This window comes from Erpetoichthys calabaricus, chromosome 18 (genome assembly GCF_900747795.2).
Source record: "Erpetoichthys calabaricus chromosome 18, fErpCal1.3, whole genome shotgun sequence".
In the NCBI taxonomy this organism is placed as follows: Eukaryota; Metazoa; Chordata; class Cladistia; order Polypteriformes; family Polypteridae; genus Erpetoichthys; species Erpetoichthys calabaricus.
This window is the reverse complement of record NC_041411.2, coordinates 6970990-6996511: the sequence shown is the minus strand read 5'-3', so window position 1 is coordinate 6996511 and position 25522 is coordinate 6970990. Positions and strand designations below refer to the sequence as shown.

The 25522-nt window shown below is 38.8% G+C and overlaps 1 protein-coding gene across 1 annotated transcript in view; it reads left to right on the top strand.

The window, feature by feature from the left end:
• The first annotated feature begins 461 nt into the window (after positions 1–461).
• Positions 462–25522, top strand: part of ift81 (intraflagellar transport 81 homolog) — an 83052-nt gene continuing 57991 nt past the window's right edge. Inside the window, exons 1-9 of the mRNA XM_028824224.2 lie at positions 462–598; positions 3319–3492; positions 6797–6900; positions 7133–7313; positions 8793–8882; positions 9229–9294; positions 9611–9721; positions 18406–18490; positions 20017–20180. Coding sequence (XP_028680057.1) covers positions 3349–3492; positions 6797–6900; positions 7133–7313; positions 8793–8882; positions 9229–9294; positions 9611–9721; positions 18406–18490; positions 20017–20180 — 945 coding nt within the window. The 5' untranslated portion in view covers positions 462–598; positions 3319–3348. The remainder of the gene's footprint in view (positions 599–3318; positions 3493–6796; positions 6901–7132; positions 7314–8792; positions 8883–9228; positions 9295–9610; positions 9722–18405; positions 18491–20016; positions 20181–25522) is intronic.

Sequence of the window (25522 nt, the reverse complement as noted above, 5' to 3'; positions counted from 1 at the left end):
AGTTTGCAGCAACCCTGAATCTGACTTAATTAGGCTGCAATTTACGGATAGAAATCTATCCCTTTTGTATGAGAAAACGAGTGTTATATTTTAAAATTATAAAAGTATTTGGTGTAATATTTCCATCTACTTTGTTGTACTATTATTTTATACAGTCTATCAATTTACCCCATTCTGCTAATCCCTCTTCACGGTCTCAGGGAGCCAGCCGTACTCCGCTCGGCACCTTCCATTGAGTACCGCTGGTAACCCACCTGTTATTAGCTGTTCTGCGCCCCCTGCTGGATTTGCAGTGACACCACCACCTCTGCCGACTTTCTGGAGAGGCATCGAGCTGCTGGGCCGTGGGAGAGAACACGCGACGCCAAGCCCCTCCAGCAGTCAGCTACTCCTGCCTTTCATTCTCATTCACCACGCCCCCTCGCACAGTTCAAGGCACGCGTCATCTCGAAGCCGGAAGTGCAACTCAACTATTTCCTGTTAGCAACCACACCAAGCTGTTAGTTTCTAAGAGGGATATTTTCGAGCTACTGCGCTCTTGTCTTTTGAGTGAGGAAACAGCTCTTCGTAGGATCTTTTGTAGCTGATATTTTTTTCTGTAAGTTGTTTCAGTCTGTTTTATGTAGAATACAGCACGCCGCTTACCAGCATTAATATCAAAATAAAACGTTTCAGGGTTTTGTAGAAATGCGTTCATCTCCCGATGGCGACTTTTCTAGTTTATGAGGTTAAACTGTTCCCTCATCTGCTTGAAATATAATATTGCACGTTTTAATATTTTATTACAAATAAAGGGAGTATGTTGCCAATAAAATTAAACAATGAAGGATCGAATAGTACTGCCCACTAATGTTTACGTCTGTTTTATATCATTGTCTACGAAAACAAACTTACGTAATCTTACTGTAGTTTTAATCAGTGCCTGGGCCGAATTTTTTGAACGAACGTCAATCAACCGGAGATTTTCCAGTATAATAAATTTCCTGGGTTACAAAAATGTAATATAATAAAAATTACACCATAATGTACATTACATTGATCTTTGAATAAAAAAAAACTTATTGCATCAAAATTAGGAGCCACTGCTTGTTTTTGTTTCGTTAATTTTGTGGCGCCAGAAAGTTATCAATCTATCATTATATAGCATCTATCTATCTATCTATCTATCTATCTATCTATCTATCTATCTATCTATCTATCTATCTATCTATCTATCATCTATTGTTGGCATGGAGCTGGACAGTTTGACATCTGTGGCAGAGCGACGGGCGCTCAGCAGGCTCCTGTCAATTATGGAAAATCCACTGCATCCCCTAAACAGTGTCATCTCTAGACAGAGGAGCAGCTTCAGCGACAGACTGCTGTCACCGTCCTGCTCCACTGACAGACTGAGGAGATCGTTCCTCCCCCAAACTATGCGATTCTTAAATTCCACCGGGGGGAGGGGGAGGGGGGGGTAAACGTTAACATTATATAAAGTTATTGTCTGTTTTTACCTGCATTATTATCAATCTTTAATTTAATATTGTTTTTTGTATCAGTAAGGTGCTGCTGGAGTATGTGAATTTCCCGTTGGGATTAATAAAGTATCTATCTATCTATCTATCTATCTATCTATCTATCTATCTATCTATCTATCTATCTATCTATCTATCTATCTATTATATAGTGCCTTTCATATCTATCTCTCTATCATATAGTGCCTTTCATATCTATCTATCTATCTATCTATCTATCTATCTATTATATAGTGCCTTTCATATCTATCTATCTATCTATCTATCTATCTATCTATCTATCTATCTATCTATCTATCATATAGTGCCTTTCATATCTATCTATCTATCTATCTATCTATCTATCTATCTATCTATCTATCTATCTATCTATCTATCTATCTATCTATGTTATCTTTTATACAGTATATTGCCTTTCACCCATATCTGTGTTTTAGTTAGGCTGTGTGCTGTAGTGGTTAAGATTTTGTACTTTAAACACTAAATTTGTGGGTTCAGACCCCACTGTTGACACTGTGGAGCCCTGAACAAGTTACTTCACCTGCTGGTGCTTCAATTGGAAAACCAAAACAAATGTGACAGACTGTATGTTTTAAGTCATCTTGGATAAATGTATGTGCCAAATAAGTAATGATATCTATCTATCTATCTATCTATCTATCTATCTATCTATCTATCTATCTATCTATCTATCTATCTATCTATCTAGTGTCTTTCACCTACTTATTTATTATTTAGCATTTTTCTTACCTATATATGTGTATTTAAAATATTATTTTCAAGAAGTAGTGAAATGTTTTTTTCCTTAACACTTCATTGATACTCTGCTGTGGTGTGATGATTTGTATTCGACAGATGCTTTTACTTGAGCCATTTTACAATATTAGTATACATTACAGTTACGTACAGGGGGTCCTCGGGTTACAACGTTTCGAGTTTACAGCACTTACTCCCATAAAAACTTTAAAAAAATTGAGACGTGAGAAGGAATATAGGTAAGGATTTATTTTTACACTCATTTTTTCTGTTATTACAGTACAGTATATTTATGTCCTTTTCCTTTTTCTGTGGCTTAGTTGTGTTTTTATATTCTAGATTATGATTTTTCAAATGTGTTAGGATAGGTAAGTGACTTAGGCTAGGGTGTGTTTCGACTTAAACCAAAATTTGGGTTACATCACTGTCGTAGGAACGGAACTGTGTCATAACCTGAGGACCCCCTGTACTTATACTTTTGGATAGCAGAAGCACAGACCAATTTAGCAATTTGTCCTGGGAATCAAAGTCTGTGAATGAAGAAGCAGCCTTAGGGTTTAACATACAACAACAACAACAACATTTATTTCTATAGCACATGTTCATACAAAAAAGTAGCTCCAAGTGCTTTACATAATGAAGAAAATAAAATAAAAATAAAAGTCAAACTAAGAAATTAAAATAAGACAACATTAGTTAACATAGAAAAAGAGTAAGGTCCGATGGCCAGGGAGGACAGAAAAAAAAAAAACTCCAGACGGCTGGAGAAAAAAATATAATCTGCAGTGGTTCCAGGCCACGAGACCACCCAGTCCCCTCTGGGCATTCTACCTAACATAAATGAAACAGTCCTCTTTGTGTTTAAGGTTCTCACGGAAGGACTTGATGATGATGGTCATGCAGACATCTGGCTTTTAATCCATCAATGTTGGAACATCACGGTGCTTTGATTTTATTAATGTCTAGCTATCCTTGTATAAAACACAAGTACTCATAATGTCTTTAATTTGAAGTAGACTTATAATTGCTGTCATTCTATTTTTAGGCTGATATCTTAGCTCCAGACAGAGTCAAGATGAGTGAACAAATAAAGTTCATTGTTGATCAACTGAATAAGGAACCCTTCAGAAAAAACTTCAACCTAATAACATTTGACTCGTTGGAGCCAATGCAGTTGTTACAGGTGCTCAACGATGTACTGGCCGAGATTGATCCTAAGGTGAGTTTTAGAGTAGGATTACATCACAAAATCAGTACATAAAAGCAGCATAATTAACAAAATAATAGAAGTCTCTGCTGATAAAGTGAACAAAACAGGAGAGACCATTACTGATACTAATCTTATACATAATAAACAACCATAATTTGATACAGGCGTGCTTTAAATTGATGATAAACAGTTGATTCAAAATGCATCTTGGTGTTCAACCACTCGAATTGGGCACATGTCACTCCTCTGGTTTCCTGTAGCTCACATATTATGTTCAAATCCTTGATGTTTGTCTACAGAGTAGTCAGTGGGTCTGCACCCATATATATATATATATATATATATGTGTGTGTGTGAGAACTATCCGTGAATCTACAATGAAGTATAAATTATCCAGAATTAATATATTGATATTATTAAAAACTAGAGGGCTCTGCCCCCTGCTCACTTCGCTCATCCACTCCCGGTTTGGTTTACCGGATATACAATTTAAAAAGATTGTTATTTTCTTGGGAATTGTTACATATAATAATAATAATAATCCATTACATTTATATAGCACTTTTCTCAGTACTCAAAGCGCTATCTGCACAGGAGGAACCAGGAAGCGAACCCACAATCTTCCACAGTCTCCTTACTGCAAAGCAGCAGCACTACCTTCACTTTCACTTACTTTTGTAAAAACAATACTTGTCCTTTATTTCCGGCTCCGGGCGTGGTTAAATCTTTCTCGCAGGACGTATAATGCTGCTCGTGTTGTGAAGTGTGGGCGGCTAAACGCACACTAAGGAGTTGCAGTCGGATCATCTGCTGGCTTGCTGCTGCTGATGTTCTTTTTGTCGCACTACACGTCGATCATTTAAAAGCCTGTACAGCAGCTGTCCTTTTGCCACTTCGTGTCTCTGCCGCTCGCGTTGTGAAGGGGGAGCTGAACGCACGCTAAGGAGTTGCAGTCGGATCATCTGCTGGCTTGCTGCTGCTGCTGGCGAGCTGCGTTTTCTGCTGGTTGCACTTTGCGTCGATCATTTCAAAGTATGTACAGCAGCTGTTCTTTTGCCATTTTGCGTCTCTGCCGCTTGCGTTGTGAAAGGTGGGGGGGGGGTGCAGGAACGCACGCTAAGGAGAAGCGGTCGGATCATCTGCTGGCTTTCTGCTTCTGTTGCTGGCAAGCTGCGTGTTCTGCTTGTCGTTGTTTTAAGAGCTGGGAGCACATGATGTCTGTCTGCCAAAAGCATTCCAACAACTGCTTGGTTAGATGTCCGTGAACTTGTTTTAAATGTTGTCTCACTGCCTTGTCTCGTGGGACGTCAGATTGTCTTCCGAGAAGATCACGTCTTGTCTCCCTCCCAGGATTTTTTTTTATAATAGATATATATATACTAGCTGTGTAAGCCCGTGCTGTAAAAATCTCGGGGTCCTAGAAACAATTGAAATCGTCAGAAAAAAAAAATGAAATGTAGAGATGTCAAGTAATTGAAAGGAACTACTCTGGGCATTCACTCATAGGAGGATTAGTTTTGCCGATGTGCTCACATCGCTTGTGTATTAGCAGCAGAAAGAAAAGTAAAAGGGATGCCGTTTTTCCGATGTTAGTGGGCTAAGCGACTTTGTCTTTCTTCTGATGTTTCGTTTTACTGACATGCTGGCCTTGCTTGTGATATTAGTGGCTAAGCGAGTTTTCTGTTTCCTCGGTGGTCAAGTCAAAGCGAACTTTATTGTCATCTCAGCCATACACAAGCACACAGACGAAATTACGAAGCTCAGGGTCCACAGTGTAACAACATGAAGTGCAAATAAAAAATTGAATTAAAATTAAGATGTAAAATTAAAACACAAACAAGACATGAATGAAATGCCATTACACAAAAAAATTAAATTAAATGTGAAACCCTTACCTCGACTCCACCTCTCACTTCAGACGTTTATATGTAAGATGTTTGTGTTTGGGGCTTTTTGGCCCTTGGAGACACTTGTGAGGTCCTGTGCCCCTTCTCAACCATTCAGGTGTGGTGATGATTGCTGTCTTGTGATGCCATCTCTGTGCGGTATCAAATCTCAGTCCACATTCTTTTCTGGTAGAACGAGCTGCCCACCTCCATGTGAAATTCTGACTCCCTCAATATGTTCAAGAAGCGTTTGAGGGCTCTCTTGTTTAATTAATTTCTATCTGATAGCTGTGGGTATTTGTAAATATTTGTAAATCTGGGAATTATAACTAGCTTTTATTTTGTTCTGAGCTCTTCACTTGTGGAAATCAATTTTGTACCCTTGTTCTGTAACAATCGTTCCCAAACAGTCCCCAAACTAAAGTTACTTGAATATGTTGACCTCTCTTGGAAGCAGCTTTCTATAAAAGCATATGCTGTGCAAATAAATGTAAATCTGATGTCAATGTAAATTCCAAAAATCTGTTGTTTCAAACTGGTTGGACTATAGGTCAAGTATTGAGATACCTGTATGCAGCTAAAGTTATTGGAGCTGATGTAGATGATTTGACTAGTGTGTGTGTGTCAGAAGGCAATGTTAAAGAAACTGGAAATCTTCTCAACTGATGACAGACATCCATTACACGTAGAACTAAAATTCAGTAAATCAGGAAGGGTAGTCGCTTTGAAAACCCACACAAATCGCTCCAGAAACTGCTTTCTTCCTAGTGCCATACGACTTTTCATTAAGCAATATCGGAGATAATGGTTAAGATTTTGATATATATCCTATAACCTTTTTTTTGGTGTAAATATGTATTATCTAACTGCCTTACCTTAACCTTTCTTGTTTCTGTTTGTCTGTTTTATTTCATTCTGTCCATTATTAGATGCAACTGAGAAGGCAAATTTCATGTTTTCTTGTGTAAACATGACTAAATAAAGAAAGCTTAATCCTTCTTGGTAAACCCTGTTTAATGGCGGGAACAAAAGTAAGAAAACAAAGAAAACGACCTCTGCTGCTTATGTGGTGTACAGGAGATCTATCTCTCCTGCATGCGGGTCCTGAATTGAACCGTCACTTCTGGTGCCCAGACCAAATATATAACGCTTTCCTGGAAGGGGGAACTTGGGAGCATTTGGGAATTCTGGTCAGGGGTCTTCCATGGTGCTGCCATTCAGAACTGTAGATGGAGGAGTAAGCAACGTTAGCAACAGCACCCTCTGTCAGCAACTGATTGCAATGACTTAAACTCCCAAGCTCATACATGTGGCACTTTATATGTGGGTGCTAGTAAAAGAAAAGGTATTAAAATGCAAACCTAATTCAAACACTCATGTGATATTTACACTACATTCCTTTTTGATGCAAATATTGTTGTTTACAGCAAAATATTAACGTTCGAGAAGAAATGCCTGATCAGACAGCAAAACGCATGTTCAACGTCCTTGGTGTGCTTAAGTACAAACCTCCTGGAAATCCTGCAGATGTGTAAGTGTTCTTTTTTTGTTCATTTGAACATCCTTAAACTTGCTTAGTTTCATGCATGCTGCGCCAGACCATTGTATATGTTTGTGAGCCATGTCTAGGTTTGAAATAAACACAAAGCACCCTTGATTCTTTTATTATTGTATGTTCTTCAGTACCACAACACTACTAAGACACTTGGAATACTGAATCAATAACTTTATTGATTTAATCTCCTTTTTTCTTCTGTTTGCAGGAGTAATTTTCGCCAGGGGTTAGTGACTGGTGCTAAGCCAGTTATCCATCCAATTTTATACTGGCTGCTACAGAGAATGGCAGAGCTGAAGAAGAGAGCTTATCTGGCTCGATATCTTGTAAAGCTGGAAGTTCCTGCTGAATTTCTGCAAGAGGATGTTGTAATGGACACGTTTCATCAGGTATGCTTATTGCTAATAAATATTTCTTTTGCACTTTAGACAGTTTTCTGTGTATGTAATCATTTTTACAACATTCAAGTATATTTGAGATTTGAGATCTTCTAAAGAATTAATGAATTGTACTTTTAATTACTTATTGCGTATGGTAAAAGACTATAAATCAAAATCCATCCTCCACCTGCTTTCTAAACTTGTCTTTTCCATTGCAGTGACTACAGTTATTTAACTAAAAGGGGGGCTCCGCCCCCTGCTCACTTCGCTCGCCTACCCCCGGCGTTGGGTATCCTGAAATACATTAGTCGAGCTCGTTCGTCTTGGAGCTGCGCCCGCTTTGCTTGCGGCATTTCAGACGCGTGTTGTAGGCGCCTGCGTTCATTGAGTTTATCCAGGCGGGCTTGTGTTTGTATATCTATCAGTCGAGCTCGTTCGTTTTGAACCCGTGCCTGCTTTGCTTCCGCAGTTTCAGACGCGCGTTGTAGGTGCCTGCGTTCATTGATCTTATCCAGGTGGGCTCGTGTTTGTATCGTTGAGCTGTATTGTGTGTGAATTCGGTGTAAAGCGTTCAGCGGTTTGTACAATCCCAAGCAGCACATTATTCCTAACTTCACTCCGCAGTAGTGCCACTCACAATATGGCGGTGACGCCTGCGCCTTCCGTAGTAGTGCCACTCACAATATGGTGGTGACGCCTGCGCATTCCGTACTATCATTGTGGACCTGTGGGGCCGCCGTAGCCTCTTCCGTTTGAATCTGGGCTGCAGCGCAGAATCCTCTTTTTTGTGTGGCTGTGTCGTTAGTCGTTAGCTATGGGCGCGTTGTTGCTTCATTTCTCATTCACGTCAGTTGAGCTCTTTTGTTTTTGGGCCGTGACTCCTTTGTTCCCGGTGGATACAACTTCGCGTGCGGTTTATGAGACGCACGCTGTACGCGCCTGCGCAGTATGTCTCATGGTCCCATCGCCGTGTACCTGCGTCCATGCCATCCGATTTACCATTCTCGGTTAGTAATATGGATACTTTCTAATGTGATGTGTCTCCACATAGATGAAATAAGTCATTTCTGTGTATTTATAGTTTTTGTCCTAATGTATGCATTACACAAAAAATAAAGAATTTACACTACAGTATTTTAAAAATATTTATCTAGTTCTACTGACTAGAAACAGATGGTCACGCAGTAATTAGCACTGCTTCCTCACAGCTCCAGAAATCTGTGCTTCATTCCTGTCCTCGTATGCACATTTTTCCCATACTCAGATCTGTTTTTTGCAGGTCCTCTGTTTTCCTTCCATTACCCACGGACATGTAGGTTAGGTTAGGTTAACTGGCCATGTGCCTTGTGATTGATTCACACCTTGCCTAGAGAGAGTGGGTTTCTGAATAACATCCAGTGCTGTCAGCATAGACTGCAGGTCCAGAGTCCTGCAGCACTGTAATGGAAGTATGTAGTTAATTTTATTTTCTGTGTTTGATTTATGCAGTATGAAGAGCTGGTGGAAAGATTCAAAGGCCTGCATAAAGAAAGCGAGCAACTGAAGAGTTCTGGATTTTCTACCGCAGAAATTCGAAAGGTACCAACATAACAAATGCAATGTACTGTCCACGTATGTTTTGAAAAAAAGGATCACTCAAATTCTAATACGTGTCATCACAGGGGCCTGTTTCTCTCATAAATCTGTTCTGCTTTGAATAACCATATTATTTACATTTTAAAAGTAAACAGCCTTGTGCCAGGTACCACATACAAGACGTATCATTATGCCGACAGCAGGTGCTAGTTTTTGAATGTGACAATGTGGTGTTTGTGCTGTGATAATAATAAGGATGACCAGGGCAACAGTATTTTTTTAAGATAAAATGTAATAATACCATCTGTCCATCTTATTCAGATTTGGCTTTTTTTTTTTGTTTTGGTAGGATATTGGTACTATGGAGGAAGAGAAGGATCAGCTTGTCAAGAGAGTGGAGCGTCTGAAGAAAAGGGTAAGGCTGTTAAGACTGTAAAGTAATACTCTCGAAATCCTTGGCTTGTTAATAAGCTTGCTTCAACATGCAAACACAAATTGAGATAAGTAAACTGTGGCTCGAGTTAACAAGATCAGGTATCGGATTTGACTGGGTTAAATGAAAGGTCATGTTGTCTTGGAGGACTTCTTTTGGTATTAACAGGTCATTCCAGCTTGGAATTATGCCACTCAAGTAGGTAACTGATATAACGTTTATAATCTTAAGTATCCTTCTGAGACTGTTGTGGGAAATCTGGAAGAACATGGCAGCAGTTTATTTATTTTTACATTAGGTGGAGACAGTTTCCAATCACCAACGGATGCTTGAAATGGCACGACAACTGCGTGTGGAGAAAGAGAGAGAGGAGTCTCTAACCCAACAGAAACAAGAACAGAAAAATCAGGTAACAAAAGCTTATTTGTTGAAAAATAGTGATCATTTATTAAAAATCTGTGCAATGTCATTCTAAGAAAAAATTAAAATAGTCCCCTTTATTTACAGTAAACAGGTGTTATTAATATATTTTTTCTTTGTTTGACACTCTACATTTTTTTTTAAATAATGGGCCCAATAATCTGGGAAGGTAAACAGTGTCTCTTCATTCGCTTGATATTTTCAGTTAATGGGACAAAGGGGAAAAAAAATCAACGGAATATTTTTACACATATTAACAAAAGATGCTTATTAACTCATTTGAGTCAATTAATTTTTATTTTCTGTGGCACCATTTTGTTCATTCATTATTATAAGATGATTTATAAAGTTAAATTTAAGGTGTTATGTAAGGTGCATTCATAATTACAGTACATTAAAATGTATGATGCTTCAAATAGTCATCGGTCCTTTTTAAATATTTTCTTTATTTTTCATATACTAATAACTTTTAGTTATAGTGAGGAATTGGGCTTGGTAATTGTTTTAGACAGTACTCAGTGTAACATTTTCAGGGTTTTTTGAATTTTTCTACAATAAATACCTAGGGCCTCATGCATAACGACATGTGTAGAATTCGCACTACAGTGATCCCTCGCTATATCGCGCTTCGCCTTTCGCGGCTTCACACCATCGCTGATTTTATATGTAAGAATATTTAAATATATATCGCGGATTTTTTGCTGGTTCGCGGATTTCTGCGGACAATGGGTCTTTTAATTTCTGGTACATGCTTCCTCAGTTGGTTTGCCCAGTTGATTTCATACAAGGGACGCTTTTGGCAGATGGCTGAGAAGCTACCCAACTTACTTTTATCTCTCTCTTGTGCTGACTATCTGTGATCCTGACGTAGGGGGTGTGAGCAGGGGGGCTGTTCGCACACCTAGACGATACGGACGCTCGTCTAAAAATGCTGAAAGATTATCTTCACGTTGCTATCTTTTGTGCAGCTGCTTCCTGAAACGACATGCTGCACAGTGCTTCGCATACTTAAAAGCTCGAAGGGCACATATTGATTTGTGCTTGAAAAACAAACTCTGTCTCTCTCTCTCTCTCTCTCTCTCTCTCTCTCTCTCTCTCTCTCTCTCTCTCTCTCTCTCTTGTCTGCTCCTGACGGAGGGGGTGTGAGCTGCCGCCTTTAACAGCTTTGTGCCACGGTGCTTTGCATACTTAAAAGCAAACAGCCCTATTGATTTGTTTGCTTTTCTCTATCTATGTGACATTCTGTGCTCCTGACAAGCACTCCTTTGAAGAGGAAGATATGTTTGCATTCTTTTAATTGTGAGATGGAACTGTCATCTCTGTCTTGTCATGGAGCACAGTTTAAACTTTTGAAAAAGAGACAAATGTTTGTTTGCAGTGTTTGAATAACGTTCCTGTCTCTCTACAACCTCCTGTGTTTCTGCGCAAATCTGTGACCCAAGCATGACAATATAAAAATAACCATATAAACATATGGTTTCTACTTCGCGGATTTTCTTATTTCGCGGGTGGCTCTGGAACGCAACCCCCGCGATGGAGGAGGGATTACTGTATAACATGACGTAAGCACAAAAGCCGAAATGTGCTTACGCACAGAAAAATCCAAATGCAGGAATCTGTGCATTCGCCAACTTCCGCATTCTTCCGCTACATAAATCCCGCTCAGCGTGGAAATAAACGCACGTGCACGCGCTTGCTGTCCCGCCCCAACTCCTCCCAGAACTACGCCTCTTTGAATATGCAAATCAATATAAATAGCCGTTAAGCCCAGCATTCTGTGAAAAGGCAATGACAAAAGTACAAGGAAAAATAGAAGAATTTCAGCGAATCCCAAATGGAGGCAAAGAAAAACGAACTATTTGTTGGTTTAAACAGTTATATAGGCAACAAAAGGAAGATGATCGAGTGACATAGCGTGTTGGAGAAACTTGAAAGCTCAAGTTCACAAAGTTGCACAGTGCCCGAAATAAAAAAGTTGTCACATATCAAAGTCGGCGTGAAAAGGCGACTCGTAGCCCAACGTCTGAGTGTCATATGAAAGCTTATTAGGGTACAGTGAAAAAAAAGGCAGTGTGAAAAAAGCACGAAATGTCAACTTTAATCTTGAAATTTACACTTTAATCACGTAGTTTATTTTGTCATTAAAATAGAACATCATAAACTTCATCTTAAAATCGTTTAATTTACTAGTTTCTCAAATCTCATCATAACTAAAGTAGGACATTAAATGCTTTGTTGTGTATTTGATCTTATATGTGCTCTATGTGCCTGAATCACTACGTGCTCTTCCTCTGACAGGACACAGAATCCATTACGTTCGTAATATTACAGCTCTCTGAGTAATTAAGATACTGAGAAGTATACGTGATATCATTTTCATGATAATATGAGTTAAAGCATGTTATTAAACATGGGAACACGGTGGCGCAGTGATTGTTCATGTCTTACAGCAAGATGCTTGCTGCGCCATGCGCGACCTTCAATGAAATGCTTTATTACAGAAGTACTGTCTTTTTCAAATGTACTAACCCCCAATTCCTGTCCTTAGTTTTCTTTCTCCAAATACCCAATCGCCACACAATCAGCTCTGTAATAGACGTTAAGCCATCTGTAAGCTTAGAACGCCGATTCTTCAAAACTTTTAAGGAACATCGAAATATCTTCGTAATGTTTAATTATTCTATCCACCTATCCTTCCAGTGTCGTGCCAGCCACAGCATGAAAACAGCACGAGGCAGGAACAAACCGTGAATGAAGCTCAAGCTTGCTAGCACTGCAGCACCGTGTAGTTAAAGTTTTATCTGTATAATATAATCAACATATTTTGCTGCATTTCATCTTAAAAATGATATCGTCATCATATGTAAATATGCGCTTTATAATGTGGCTCAGGTTGTGCAATATTATAACTGTATCATAAGTACAATTACCTCACGGTAACTTGCAAGTACAAACAGTTCTACAAGGAGCACTTGAGCCGCCGTCGTGGATGTGGATCTAAGAAAGGGTAACCACACAGGAACAGTAGCACTGCTTTGACGCTGGGTGCCGCCAGTCTGCAAAACCTAATGGAGAACTTGCATACGACAGGGGTATGAGGTACCGTGGAAAAGTGCGTGGCTTTACACCAAGTGTAGGTTTTATACATCGCGATTTGAACGTGGAAACGTTCTTACGCAACATTTCTGTGCGTACACACCGTTTATACATGAGGCCCCTAATGTTTTATATTTAGGCAGGTTTTTACAAAAAAAAACAAAAAGCTCCTTCCATCTGTCTTCTGAGTTAGTGCTGCTGCCTCACAAGTGCAGAGTTGCTGGGTTCAAATACCCACATAGATACTGTTTGTTTGTTTGGAATTTTCTGTACCTCAAAGTAATGTCAATTAAGTTGAATGGCCACTCCATATTGGTGTGAAATAAATAAGTGTTAATGAGTGTGAGCTGTGATAGATGGCCATCCTTTCCTGGGTTCATTTCTGTTTTTCATATAATGCTGCTGAGACAAGCACTAGATACAATTCCTAACAGCAGCAGTTGGGTTTGAATAAAGCATAAGGACCACCTTAGCCATTGCAGGGTTTAAGAAGAGTGAAATATAGTATATACTGTATAAACACCCCTACACGTACATTCGAGTCAGAAAGTATTCCAATCCTTTTATTTTCTGCAGACTTTGAGTTGTAGATTTAGTTTTACATTGATAAATATGCTATTTTTGCCTATCCATCTACACTCGATAACCCATCGTGAAAAGATGTTTTCAGAAAGGCTTGCAAATTTATTAAAAAATCAAAAACTGAAATATCTCATTTATATACCTGTAATTATTCAGAACCTTTGCTGTGGCATCCTGTTTGCTTTCATTTTTCCTTGAGATGTTTCTAGAAGTTGATTGAGTCCTCCTGTGGCAAATTGAATTGATTGCACATCATTTAGAAAGACACATGTGTACATCTGTATAGAAGGCCCTACAATTCACACTGCATCTCGGGACAAAACGTGTAGTTCAAGATACTCCCTATAGACCTCCATAATCAAGTTGTGGTGATACATAGATCAGGACTAGGGGGATAAAACCATTAGTTAAGCTTTGCCAGCCAGGAGCACAGTGGTTTCAGTAACTGTGAAATGGAAGACGTTTTGGAGCCACCAGGACTCTTCCTCGAGTTGACTGTCCAGCCAGACTGAGTATCCAGGGAAGAAGGGCCTTGGCATTGGAGGTAGATAAGAATTCAATGGTCTCTCTATTAGCGCTTTAAAAGTCCTCTGTTGTGGATGGGAGCACCTGTCAAAAGAATGACAATCACAATAGTAATCCATCAATGAGGTGGAAACCTCTCTTGAGCAAAAGGCATATGACAGCTCTCTTGAAGTTTGCCAGATGGTATTTAAAAGACTCTGAGAGTCTGAAAAAACACATTCTCTGGTCTGGTAAGACACACATTGAACTCTTGGGGTAAAACTCTAAGCAATGTTTCTGGTGCTGACCTGGAACTGCTTATCACTTGCCTAATACCATCCCTACAGAGGAGCCTGATGGTGGAAGCTTCATGATATAGGAACATGGACAGGGAGACTGGTCTGAATTGAGGGAAGGATGAATGCAGCAGAATACGGAGAGGCCTTTGAAGAAACCTGCTCCAGAGGGCATGCAGACTTGGACTAGGACAACCTTTCAGCACAACAATGAGCTGAAGCATTGATCTCCATCCATCCATCCATCCATCCATCCTCTTCTGCTTATCCGAGATCGGGTCGCAGGGGCAGCAGCTTGAGCAGAGATGCCCAGACTTCCCTCTTCCTGGCCACTTCTACTAGCTCTTCTGGGGGAATTCCGAGGCGTTCCCAGGCCAGCCGGGAGACATAGTCCCTCCAGCGTGTCCTGGGTCTTCCCCGGGGCCTCCTCTCGGTTGGATGTGCCTAGAACACCTCACCAGGGAAGCGTCCAGGAGGCATCCTGATCAGATGCCAGAGCCACCTCATCTGACTCCTCTCGATGCGGAGGAGCAGCGGCTCTACTCTGAGCTCCTCCTGGATGACCAAGCTTCTCACCCTGTCTTTAAGGGAAAGCCCAGGCACTCTGCGGAGGAAACTCATTTCAGCCGCTTGTATTTGCAATCTCGTTCTTTCGGTCACTGCCCCTAGCTCATGACCATAGGTGAGGGTAAGAGCATAGATCGACTGGTAAATTAAGAGCTTTGCCTTACGGCTCAGCTCCTTTTTCACCACAACAGACCGATGCAGAGCCCACATCACTGATCCGTCGATCTCCCGCTCTATTTTTCCCTCACTTGTGAACAAGACCCCGAGATATTTGAACTCCTCCACTTGGGGCAGGATCTTGATCCCAACCCTGAGAGGGCACTTCACCTTTTTACAGCTGAGGACCATAGTCGCGGATTTGGAGATGCTGATTCCCATCCCTGCCGCTTCACACTCAGCTGTGAACCGATCCAGAGAGAGCTGAAGATCACGGCCTGATGAAGCAAACAGGACAACATCATCTGCAAAAAGCAGTGACCCAATCCTGAGCCCACCAAACCGGACCCCCTCAACACCCTGGCTGCATCTAGAAATTCTGTCCATGAAAGCATATCATGTAAATTGACCTAAAGACGGCCAAAGCCCAGACTTAAAACCCATGGAACATCTGTGAGGAGACCTAAAGTTGGCAGTTTGCAGACACTTCTTATCCAGTCTCCTGAAGCTTGACAGGAACTGCCAGAAAGAGTGAGCTCTATTGCTCAAATCCAGTTAAGCAAAGCTTGTAAAGAATTACCCAAGAACACTTGAAGCTGGAATTGCTACCAAAAGGGCTTCTACAAAGTGGTAAATGAAGGGTCTGAATAGTTCTATGAATGGATGATTTCAGTTGTTTATTTTTAATACATTTGCAAATCTTTCTGAAAACACATTTTGGGTTTGTCTTTATGATTTAATAAGTTGTTATTACATTATTATTAATGGGTGAAAACGGTAAATTTATCCACTTAAGCGTACAGCACAATAAAGTGGGCAGAAAGTGAAGGTGTCTGAAGAGTTTCTGATTCCACAGTGTGTATGATTCCACAGCAAATTTACACTGTGATACAAGCTGTACATGGACTACTTTACATTGGAGCAAAGTGTCATATCTTCAGTGTTGTCCCATGAAAAGATATCATAAAATATTTACAAAAATGTGAGGGGTGTACTCACTTTTGTGAGATACTGTATATGTATATGTGTGTGTCTATATGTATGTGTGTGTATATGTATATATATATATATATATATATATATATATATATATATATATATATACAGGGGCGGCACGGTGGCGCAGTGGGTAGCTGCCTCGCAGTTGGGAGACCTGGGGTCCTGGGTTCGCTTCCCGGGTCCTCCCTGCGTGGAGTTTGCATGTTCTCCCCGTGTCTGCGTGGGTTTCCTCCGGGTGCTCCAGTTTCCTCCCACAGTCCAAAGACATGCAGGTTAGGTGGATTGGTGATTCTAAATTGGCCCTAGTGTGTGCTTGGTGTGTGGGTGTGTTTGTGTGTGTCCTGCGGTGTGTTGGCACCCTGCCCAGGATTGGTTCCTGCCTTGTGCCCTGTGTTGGCTGGGATTGGCTCCAGCAGACTCCCGTGACCCTGTGTTCGGATTCAGCGGGTTGGAAAATGGATGGATATATATATACAGTATATATATATATATATATATATATATATATATATATATATATATATATATATATATATATATACAGTATATATATATATGTATGTATGTATATATACAGTATATACAGTATATATATATATATATATATATATATATATATATATATGTATATATACACACAAATATGTGCTTGCTTTGTTAGTATTTATTTTTGAATGCCATTCTCCTTTTAGATCCCAGTAATGAATGCTTCAGACACAGAAGTTGGTGGATAGGATTTGTCAGTAATTAGTATTGACCCATTTTAGATGTATAATTAGAGCACAAGGTTGTCTTCTTGACTATCATGTAAATTATATATAGTGCTTAGAAGCTGTAACAAGTTTTTACAAGTTAAGAACCATTGTTGTTGTATAAATTTTATATTTTCATATTGAAATTTTTCTTCAATTAAAAATAGTTTAAAAAAAGAGGATAATGTACTGATATTAAATGCTTTATTTTTAAACAACAAGAAAATTACTTTTCCATTCATTCATCCATCATCAAACCCACTTAATTCATTTCAGCGTGGTGGTCAGACATCAGAGCCTACCCTGGAAACATCAGGTACACGTCTAAAACAAAACCTAGACAGCTTAACAGTCCTTCACAAACCATTTAACCTAACATGCAGATCTTTGGGATGTAGGTGGAAAACTGTGGTAACCACGAAAAAATCCATGCAGTATACATTCCACGATTCAAACCCATTCATTTGAGTACAGTGCTAACCTAAGATAATTACACATTTTATGGAAAAAGGCTTAATATATTATAGGAAGGGTTACAAAATTTTCAAGCAAAATTTTACTTAAATTTAAGGATTCTGATTGAATTCCAGAAATCTGAAAAGACTCTTTATTATTACAAAAATTAAAAGCATACCTCCAAAGGAGTAATTAATAATCATTGCACCTTAACTTAATCAAGGGCTTTTGCCCAATAGGAAAGACCCGAGGTGGGTATGGGTTACTAATGAGCCCTCAGCTGTTTGCCATGCCGTTGCAGTATGTTCCAGTGAGTGACACATATCCTACAATGCAACTTTGAGTTTTTGAGAAGAAAATGTTTGCCTTGTTTGTGCGTGTTTGTACCCCAAACAGGTAGTCATATTGTTTTGCCTTTCAAGGGACATTGGACTCGTTTCTCACAAGGGTGTTGTCAGCTAACCATGTAGCACTTCTGGGAGACTTTAACTTCTGCGTGGTTAATGGTGGAGATACCTGGAGGAGTACGATTTGGACAAATAGGTTGCCTCATTTGAATCTGAGGGGTAAATTATTGCTGGGTTTCTATACTAGTCATGGATTGTTCCTAATGAATACCATGTTTGAAAACAAAAATGCTTTTGCAGTGTGTAACTGATAGCAGAGTACCTTGGAGCAAAGGTCACTGAGTAATACTCATCTAAAGAGAGGTTATGAGCCGTCATCCTGATTACCACTTGGGTGGCGCTCCTACTGGACACACCTGCAACATCAGCAGTAAGGGTAGCTGTCAACTTATCATATCATTCTCACACTTCATAGTAACATATAATAATTTGCATCATTCCCATAATAAATAGTGTTAATGCCAATTTCTTTTATTTATGTATCTGATAAAACCATTTTGTTTTTCACTGTTTATTATTTATCAAATTCCCTCTACCACTCTTTAAGGTAAGATTTAGAGATATTTTAACATTTCTGTGCTGATAGTTCCTGTTTTATGCCTGATTTCTGAAGGCGATGTTCTACTTTTTGCTAGATTTACTATTGAGTCAGTTACACTAGAAGTACTTACAAAATATCTGTGCCTTATCCAGATACTACATCATATTGAAGATGTATTAAAACAGAAGAGGAAATACTAACTATAAGCACTGTTTACTTTCATATTAATATTCGTTTATAATGTCATGCAGGTTTGCAGTGATACCCTGCTATAGATATACTTTCTTTTTTCTCTTTTTTTATGTTCAATTCCAAAGCTGTTCCACACTGAGCAGAGGCTGCAGAGATCCCAACAACAACTGAAGGACCTTCGACAGGCAGCAGCAGATGCAAAGCCAGAGAGTAAGCACATAGTTAACAGCTATTGTTTGTACCGTGTTCCCATGCCAGAAAAGAGTGCAAAGAGCAAAGGGTGACAAACAAGAACATGACTCGTATTACTTCACTGTAAATTGATTTGGACGAATTTAAGCACAGAGGCCTCGCTCAGCTTTGATGTACATGCTCATTCCATTTGTAGCATTTTACTTTACAGTGATACCACCAGACGGCATGCTGTTCTTTATTATATGCTAAAAGTGCTTCTTGGTTAATAAATCAAATATTATTTTTAATAAATGTTTTAAATATTGTTATTAATTTAAAGTGAGTTGTAAATATTTAAACATTTGAAAGTTAAACCTATAATAAGTCCTTTTATAATTTTTTTTTTATAGGTGGTTGAAGTGGCTCCTCATTCACTATGAAAAGCTATTTGAGTACAGTAGTGAGAAAATCGCTATATCAATGTAAAGAATTATTATTTAAAATCAAGGAACTGGCCAATTTCAGAAATTATAACGATATATTATTTGATTTCTTTTATCTGCTATTATTTTACCACAGTATATATTGAATAGACGTACAAGGTCATGCAAGAAATTCTTGAACTGTGTAAACCTATTCCTGTGGTTTTCTATGGATCCTCCTGCTTTACAAGATGCTGATATTATGTTAACTTGTGTCTCTAAACGGACCCTCTATAATGAAAGTGTGGGTTTGTCTGTGTGCCAATTAGAACTGGCAGTGTAGATGCCAACACTCTGCAACCTTGTATTTAATATGGCAGGTTCAGAAGATGTATAAATCAAATTTCCAGTAAGGTCCTGTAAAGTGCCTTATTAATTGAAAAGACATTTTCCTAATACCGATGGGTAATGTGCACTCTTACCAATCCATTCTGAGGTGAATCTTTCTTATTGTTTTAACAATCATCATGGATACATTTGATAAGGCTTATAGTTTGGTAAACAGTGTTTACAAGATGAAGGAAATCCACTTACTTAGCCAAGTTGCCCTCCTTAACCACAGTGGTTGTAATCTTGTAAAAATCTGATTTGCTCCAGTTTGAATTTAATTAAAGATAGCAAATTAAATGATGGTTCTGGAAGAAGCAATAATCTCAATATAATTTAAGTGTTCATGAAACTCACCCTGTTTACTGATTAAAATTCACAGTGTTTAAATAGCCAATACAATAAAAATGCAAATGATTTTGTACTTGTAAATATAAAAGCTCTTTTTTTAAGTTTGTTTTCATGCTAGGAGAAAAACACTACAGACCTTGCCTTTAATTATGAATTGACCAGAACAATAACGATAAAGCATAGAAGATCAAACATTTTATACGTTTCGTTTTTGCATTTTTATTGCCTTTAAAGAAACTGAATGCATAATTAAGCTAATTGAAATTTGCAGGTGTTTATGCTTTCATTTATAGGTACCATTTTGTGTTTGTGGTATAAACTGCTGCATTTTCTGGTAAAGCAGTAATTAAAGAGAATAAAGGAAGATCTATGTGTTAATCCTTATTAAACTGTTTATTTTAGGCTTGATGAAGCGACTAGAAGAAGAGATTAAGTTTAACTCTTACATGGTTACTGACAAGCTTCCTAAGGAAATTGACAGCAAAAAGCAAACATTGCAGTACCTGCAGAAGGTTGTTTCTGAACCCGCCATGGGACAATCTGAACTTGCAGAACTTGAAGACAAGGTAATGAATATAAATACAACACAGCAATTTATCTCCTCCTTTGAGTAAAGATTATTATTTTAGTTCAGGTGTCTGTGAATTGTACTAAATAATTACTGTCCTATCAAACTGAATACATCCACCCATCCATTATCCAACCCGCTATATCCTAACTACAGGGTCACGGGGGTCTGTTGGAGCCAATCCCAGCCAACACAGGGCGCAAGGCAGGAAACAAACCCTGGGCAGGGCGCCAGCCCACCGCAGGGCACAACTGAATACATTAGTGTATTTTTCTGTTGTAGCACCACCATGACTGCAGATTTCATTGACATTTACCTGTATTGTAAGATACGATTCTGGTTCCCCAAAGATGTGTATTGACCTCAGGTTCAGAGGAATAGGAGAATGATTACACGCTGAAATATAGCTACTGATTTCTGGCATTTGTGTCAAACCAAATCAATGCCGATTCATGCAGGAATAACTTTAGTAAAGACTCCAAGAAGCCCTGTGGGTTTATAATCATTGACCAGATGATGACATGTAAACCCAATTTGGAGGGGATTACTTTTGCACCTGTAGATGGGGTAAAGTAATAATTACCACAGGACCTCTGTAATTTTTAAGCTCTGTCAGTGTTTTGTCAACAGTGGTTTACTCTGAACCAACATTTTCCCTGTTTCTTTTAGTTAATGTATGCATACCATCAGTCAGACACCTTAGCAACTCTTGTTTCGGAAAACAATGTGTCCATTTGCAGCTGTAAGAGGGTCAGCCCCACACTTTGTAACTTTTCTATTTTAATTGCCAATTGCAGCGCACCAACGGATCTCTGAAGGGATACTACACCCCCAGTTATTCGGCATGCACAACACGATATATACCGACAGTTCTTTTTTTCATTTTAGGCAGAAGGTAAAGTAATCATTACAAGGGACCACTATACGTTTAGTCCAACTGAATCGCCCAAACGACGAAGAGTGCACCAACTTCCTTAAAAATGTAACAGTGTATATATTATGCAATATTTATTTGTAACCTTTCATTGCTTTTATTGCTGTTGTATGAAAAAAGAATTAAATAATTTGACTGATGGACTGTTTATTGTTGGGCTTAAACAAAACATGGATACCAGTTGCATATTTGCTCCACTTCTTTTAAAATAGTGAATGTATAATTTCAAGCACAAAGCATGATGTGATTATTCAGATATTGTATCTGAAGTATTAGCTGTCATATTTTTTTTCCTCCTTACAATATCCATTTTCAGGTTGAAAAGCCAATCATTCACTTTTGCTCTGGAGTTCAGACAGGGTTGCTTCATATTTTACTCACCAGTTAATCAATCTGCTTTCTGCTGTGTCAGACAGTATCCAAAGCTGGCTTTTCTAAATAATAATTTGTCAAAAAGCAATAAATGTTAGGACTGTCATGCCTTAATTTAAGGTTGTCGCATATTTTCCTCAGTGTTCGTGTAAACTCAGTGACAAAAATACATATCAAGTGGTACAAAAAGTAGGGAAGCAAACTTTTTGTATGCTAGCTGCAGTAAATGTGAAGTGATTGACTATCCTAGGCTTTCATAAAAGAGAACAGCCAACAAAGAAGTAATCAATTTCTACATTGGCAGTATGTATTGTCTGTCTGCACTATGCATTGATGATGAATTCCATTATAGTGCACAGGCCAGAATGGCAGCATTGTTTCTTAGACCATATGTCAGTTTTCTCAGTGTGAATTTTTCAGCTACAGTCAGGTGCATAAGTATTTGGAGAGTGAGATAATTTTCATAATTGTGGCCCTGTGCACTAACACAATGGATTTGAAATGAAGCAATCAAGATATGATTGAAGTGTAGACTTGCAGTTTTAATTTAACGTGTTTAACAAAAACATTGTATGAGTGATTTAGGAAATACAGCTATTTTTAAACGCGGTCCTCCCATTTTCAGGGGCTTAAAAGTATTTGAACAAACTAATATAATCATAAATATAATGATCATTTTCAATACTTGGTTAAAAGTCCTTTGCAGTCAATGACTGCCTGAAGTCTGAATGCACTTCCATCTCCTAGTGATATGTTCTACCCTGCTGATGCTTTTCCAGGCCTTCACTGCCGCTGTTTTCAGGTGCTGCTTGTTTGTTGGACATTATGCCATCAGTTTTACCTTCAGCAAGTGACGTGCATGTCTAGTTGGGTTGAGGTCAGTTGATTGACTTGGCCATTGAAGAATATTCCACTACTTGGTGTTGAAAAGCACTTGGTTTGCTGTCCCAGTATGTTTTGGCTCATTGTCCATCTGTACTGTGAAGAGTTATCCTATCAGTTTTGCAGCTTTTGTCTGAATCTGAGCAGATAGTATAGTGCCCTGTATATTTCGGAAATCATCCTGCAACTTTTGTCATAAACTCCAGTGACCATCTTCCACTAGCAGTCATGTATACCCATGCCATTACGCTGCTTCTGCCATGTTTCACAGATGATGTGGTATTCATCAGAACATGTGACGTTCCTTCTCTTCTCCATACTCTTCTCTTTCCAACATTCTGGCACATATTGATCTGTAATTTAATTTGTCCAAAGAAAACTGTTCCAAAATTAGACTTGTGTTTTTATTTTTTTATTCTTTCTGGCAAAGTCTAATTTGTCCTTCCTATACTTGAGGTTTACCAGAGGTTTGCACCTTGTGACAAACCCTCTGTCTGTACTTTCATGAAGTCTTCCCAAGATTGTAGACTTTGTCAATGATAGGTCTACCTCCTAGAGAGTGAAGGGGTTTTTCTTCGCCAAGGAAAGAATTCTGCAATCATCCAGCACAGTTATCTTCCATGGTTGTCCAGGCTTTCTGGTGTTGCTTAGTCCACCAATGTGTTCCTTCTCCTTAAGAATGTACCAAATGGTTGATTGGACCAATCCTGGGGCCTCATGTGTAAACGGTGTGTACGCACAAAAATGTTGCGTACGAACGTTTCCATGTTCAAATCGCAATGTATAAAACGTGCCGTAAAGCCACACACATTTCCATGGTAGCTCATACCCTGTCGTACGTAAGTTCTCTGCTCTGTTTTCGCAAACTGGTGGCACCCAGCATCAAAGCAGTGCTACTGTTCCAGTGTGGTTTCCCTTTCTTTTTTAGATCCACATCCCTGACGCGGCTTTATAAATACACTGAAATTAACCACATATTGTTTATTAGTTTAAGACATCTGATTGTAATTAACCTGTAACAATATAATGGTCCACAGAATGGTCAAACTATTCTAAATATAATAGCTGCTTTAGCGTTGTTACTCTTACTGCACCTTCTTCTTCTTCATCTTTCAGCTGCTCCCGTTAGGGGTTGCCACAGTGGATCATCTTAAGGGCTATTTATATTGATTTGCATATTCAAAGAGGCGTAATTCTGGGAGGAGATGGGGCGTGACAGGAGGCGCGTGCGTTACTTTTCACGCTGAGCAGGATTTACAGAGCGGAAGAACGTGGAAGTTGGCGTTTGCACAGATTTATGCATCTGGATTTTTTTGTGCGTAAGCACATTTCCGCTTTTGTCCGTACGCGATGTTATAGTGTAAATTCTGCGCACGGCGTTATGCATGAGGCCCCTGGTGTTTCTGCTATCTCTCAGATGGGTTTGTTTTGTTTTCTCAGCCTAATTGTGGCCTGTTTTTACTTGCATGGACAGCTCTTTGGGCCTCATATTGAGAGTTCACAGTGACAGCTTCCAAATGCAAATTCCACACTTGGAATCAACTCCAGCCCCTCTACTTGCTTAATAGTTAATGAAATAATGAGGGACCTGCTCACACCAGGCTATGGAACAGCTTGTTAGTCACTTGCCCAAATATTTTTCAGTCCCTGAAAATGGAGGGATAACGTATAAAAATGGTACATGCTGTATTTCTGTTAAACCCTTTTTATTAAAGCTGAAAGCCTACGCTTCAATCATGTAATCATTTCTTCATTTCAAATCCATTGTGGTGGGATTTAGAGCCAAAATTTTGAAAATCATGTCACTGTCCAAATATTAATGGAGCTAACTGTATAGGCATGTAGGGTAGTCTTATCTTATCATGTTGGTACTAAACCTAAGGTGATGACCAGAAAATGAAGGTCCATGAGTTGGTCATTTAGCAGAAATATCCACTCTCACTTAGGCAGTATTAATTTAGAACTGCTGATTAACATAATATGCACATATTATGAAAAGTATGAGGAAATCTATGCAAGAAAAGATGGGAATATGGAAACTCCACATGGACAGTGATTCTTTTAACAATTTGATCATTTGAAGGTGAGGAATAGATAACCAGTGAGTTTGAAAGACTTGCGTAGCTCAGAAGGCTTGGCTGTAACTAATGCAGGCAGCAAAGAGCAAAAAAGTTTGTAAGCCACTTGGAAATTTGCTCAGTTTCTGCACGAATAACATGGTCTTTGTATAAGACATAATAAAAGATAGCAGTCTGATGTAAACAAATACATCCCTCAAAAAAGTACATGATCACATAGTATCTTTGTTAAGCATTATTTAAATCTTTAAAGTTGAGGATGGAAAATATTACGTGAACAACTACAAAGGGAGTAATCAGAGTCTGGTATATAATCACTGAGGTATCATTTAAGTGAGGGGTGGAGGTTCCATGTCCACAAATTGTGCTTTCTTGCTCTTTCTTACAACTGAACTGTAATATCACCTGATCAAGACAGATTTCAAAAGAATAAAAAAAAAGACAAGAAAATATTTATAAAAGTATTTCAAACACCTGAGTCACCACCTGCCACCTTGCTTGCAAAGATCACTGTAAGAGCACATTATGAACCTTAGGGTGACAACTAAAGATGCACATACATCTCCAGGACTTGATGAACATGTCTACAGTAAGAAAAACCCTGAGTTAGAGTGTTGTGCTTATAAGGTGACCATGTAGGAAACCACAGGAGTCCAAAATTACTGAACAATATTGTTTGGATGAATGAGACAATTTACATAAGTATATGCAGCATTATATTTGTTAGGTTAGAAAATGCATACCAACATCAAAACCTCATTGCGATTCTGAAACATGACGGAGGGAGCATCATGGCATGCTTTGCTCACCCAAGAAATTCCAAATTATTTTAATAAAGTCTGCAGGAGAACATTCGGGCAACTGAAAAGAGTCCCATAAACATACAGTGAGTGAATCCCTGACAGAGCTGGAATGGTCATGGAATGTAATGGAAGTTACTCCTGCAGAAGGTTTTACCACAACGTCATATATTTACCCCATCTTAGAGTTATGCGCATTAAAGATTATATATGTTGATACAACAACAACATTTATTTATATAGCACATTTTCATACAAAAAGTAGCTCAAAGTG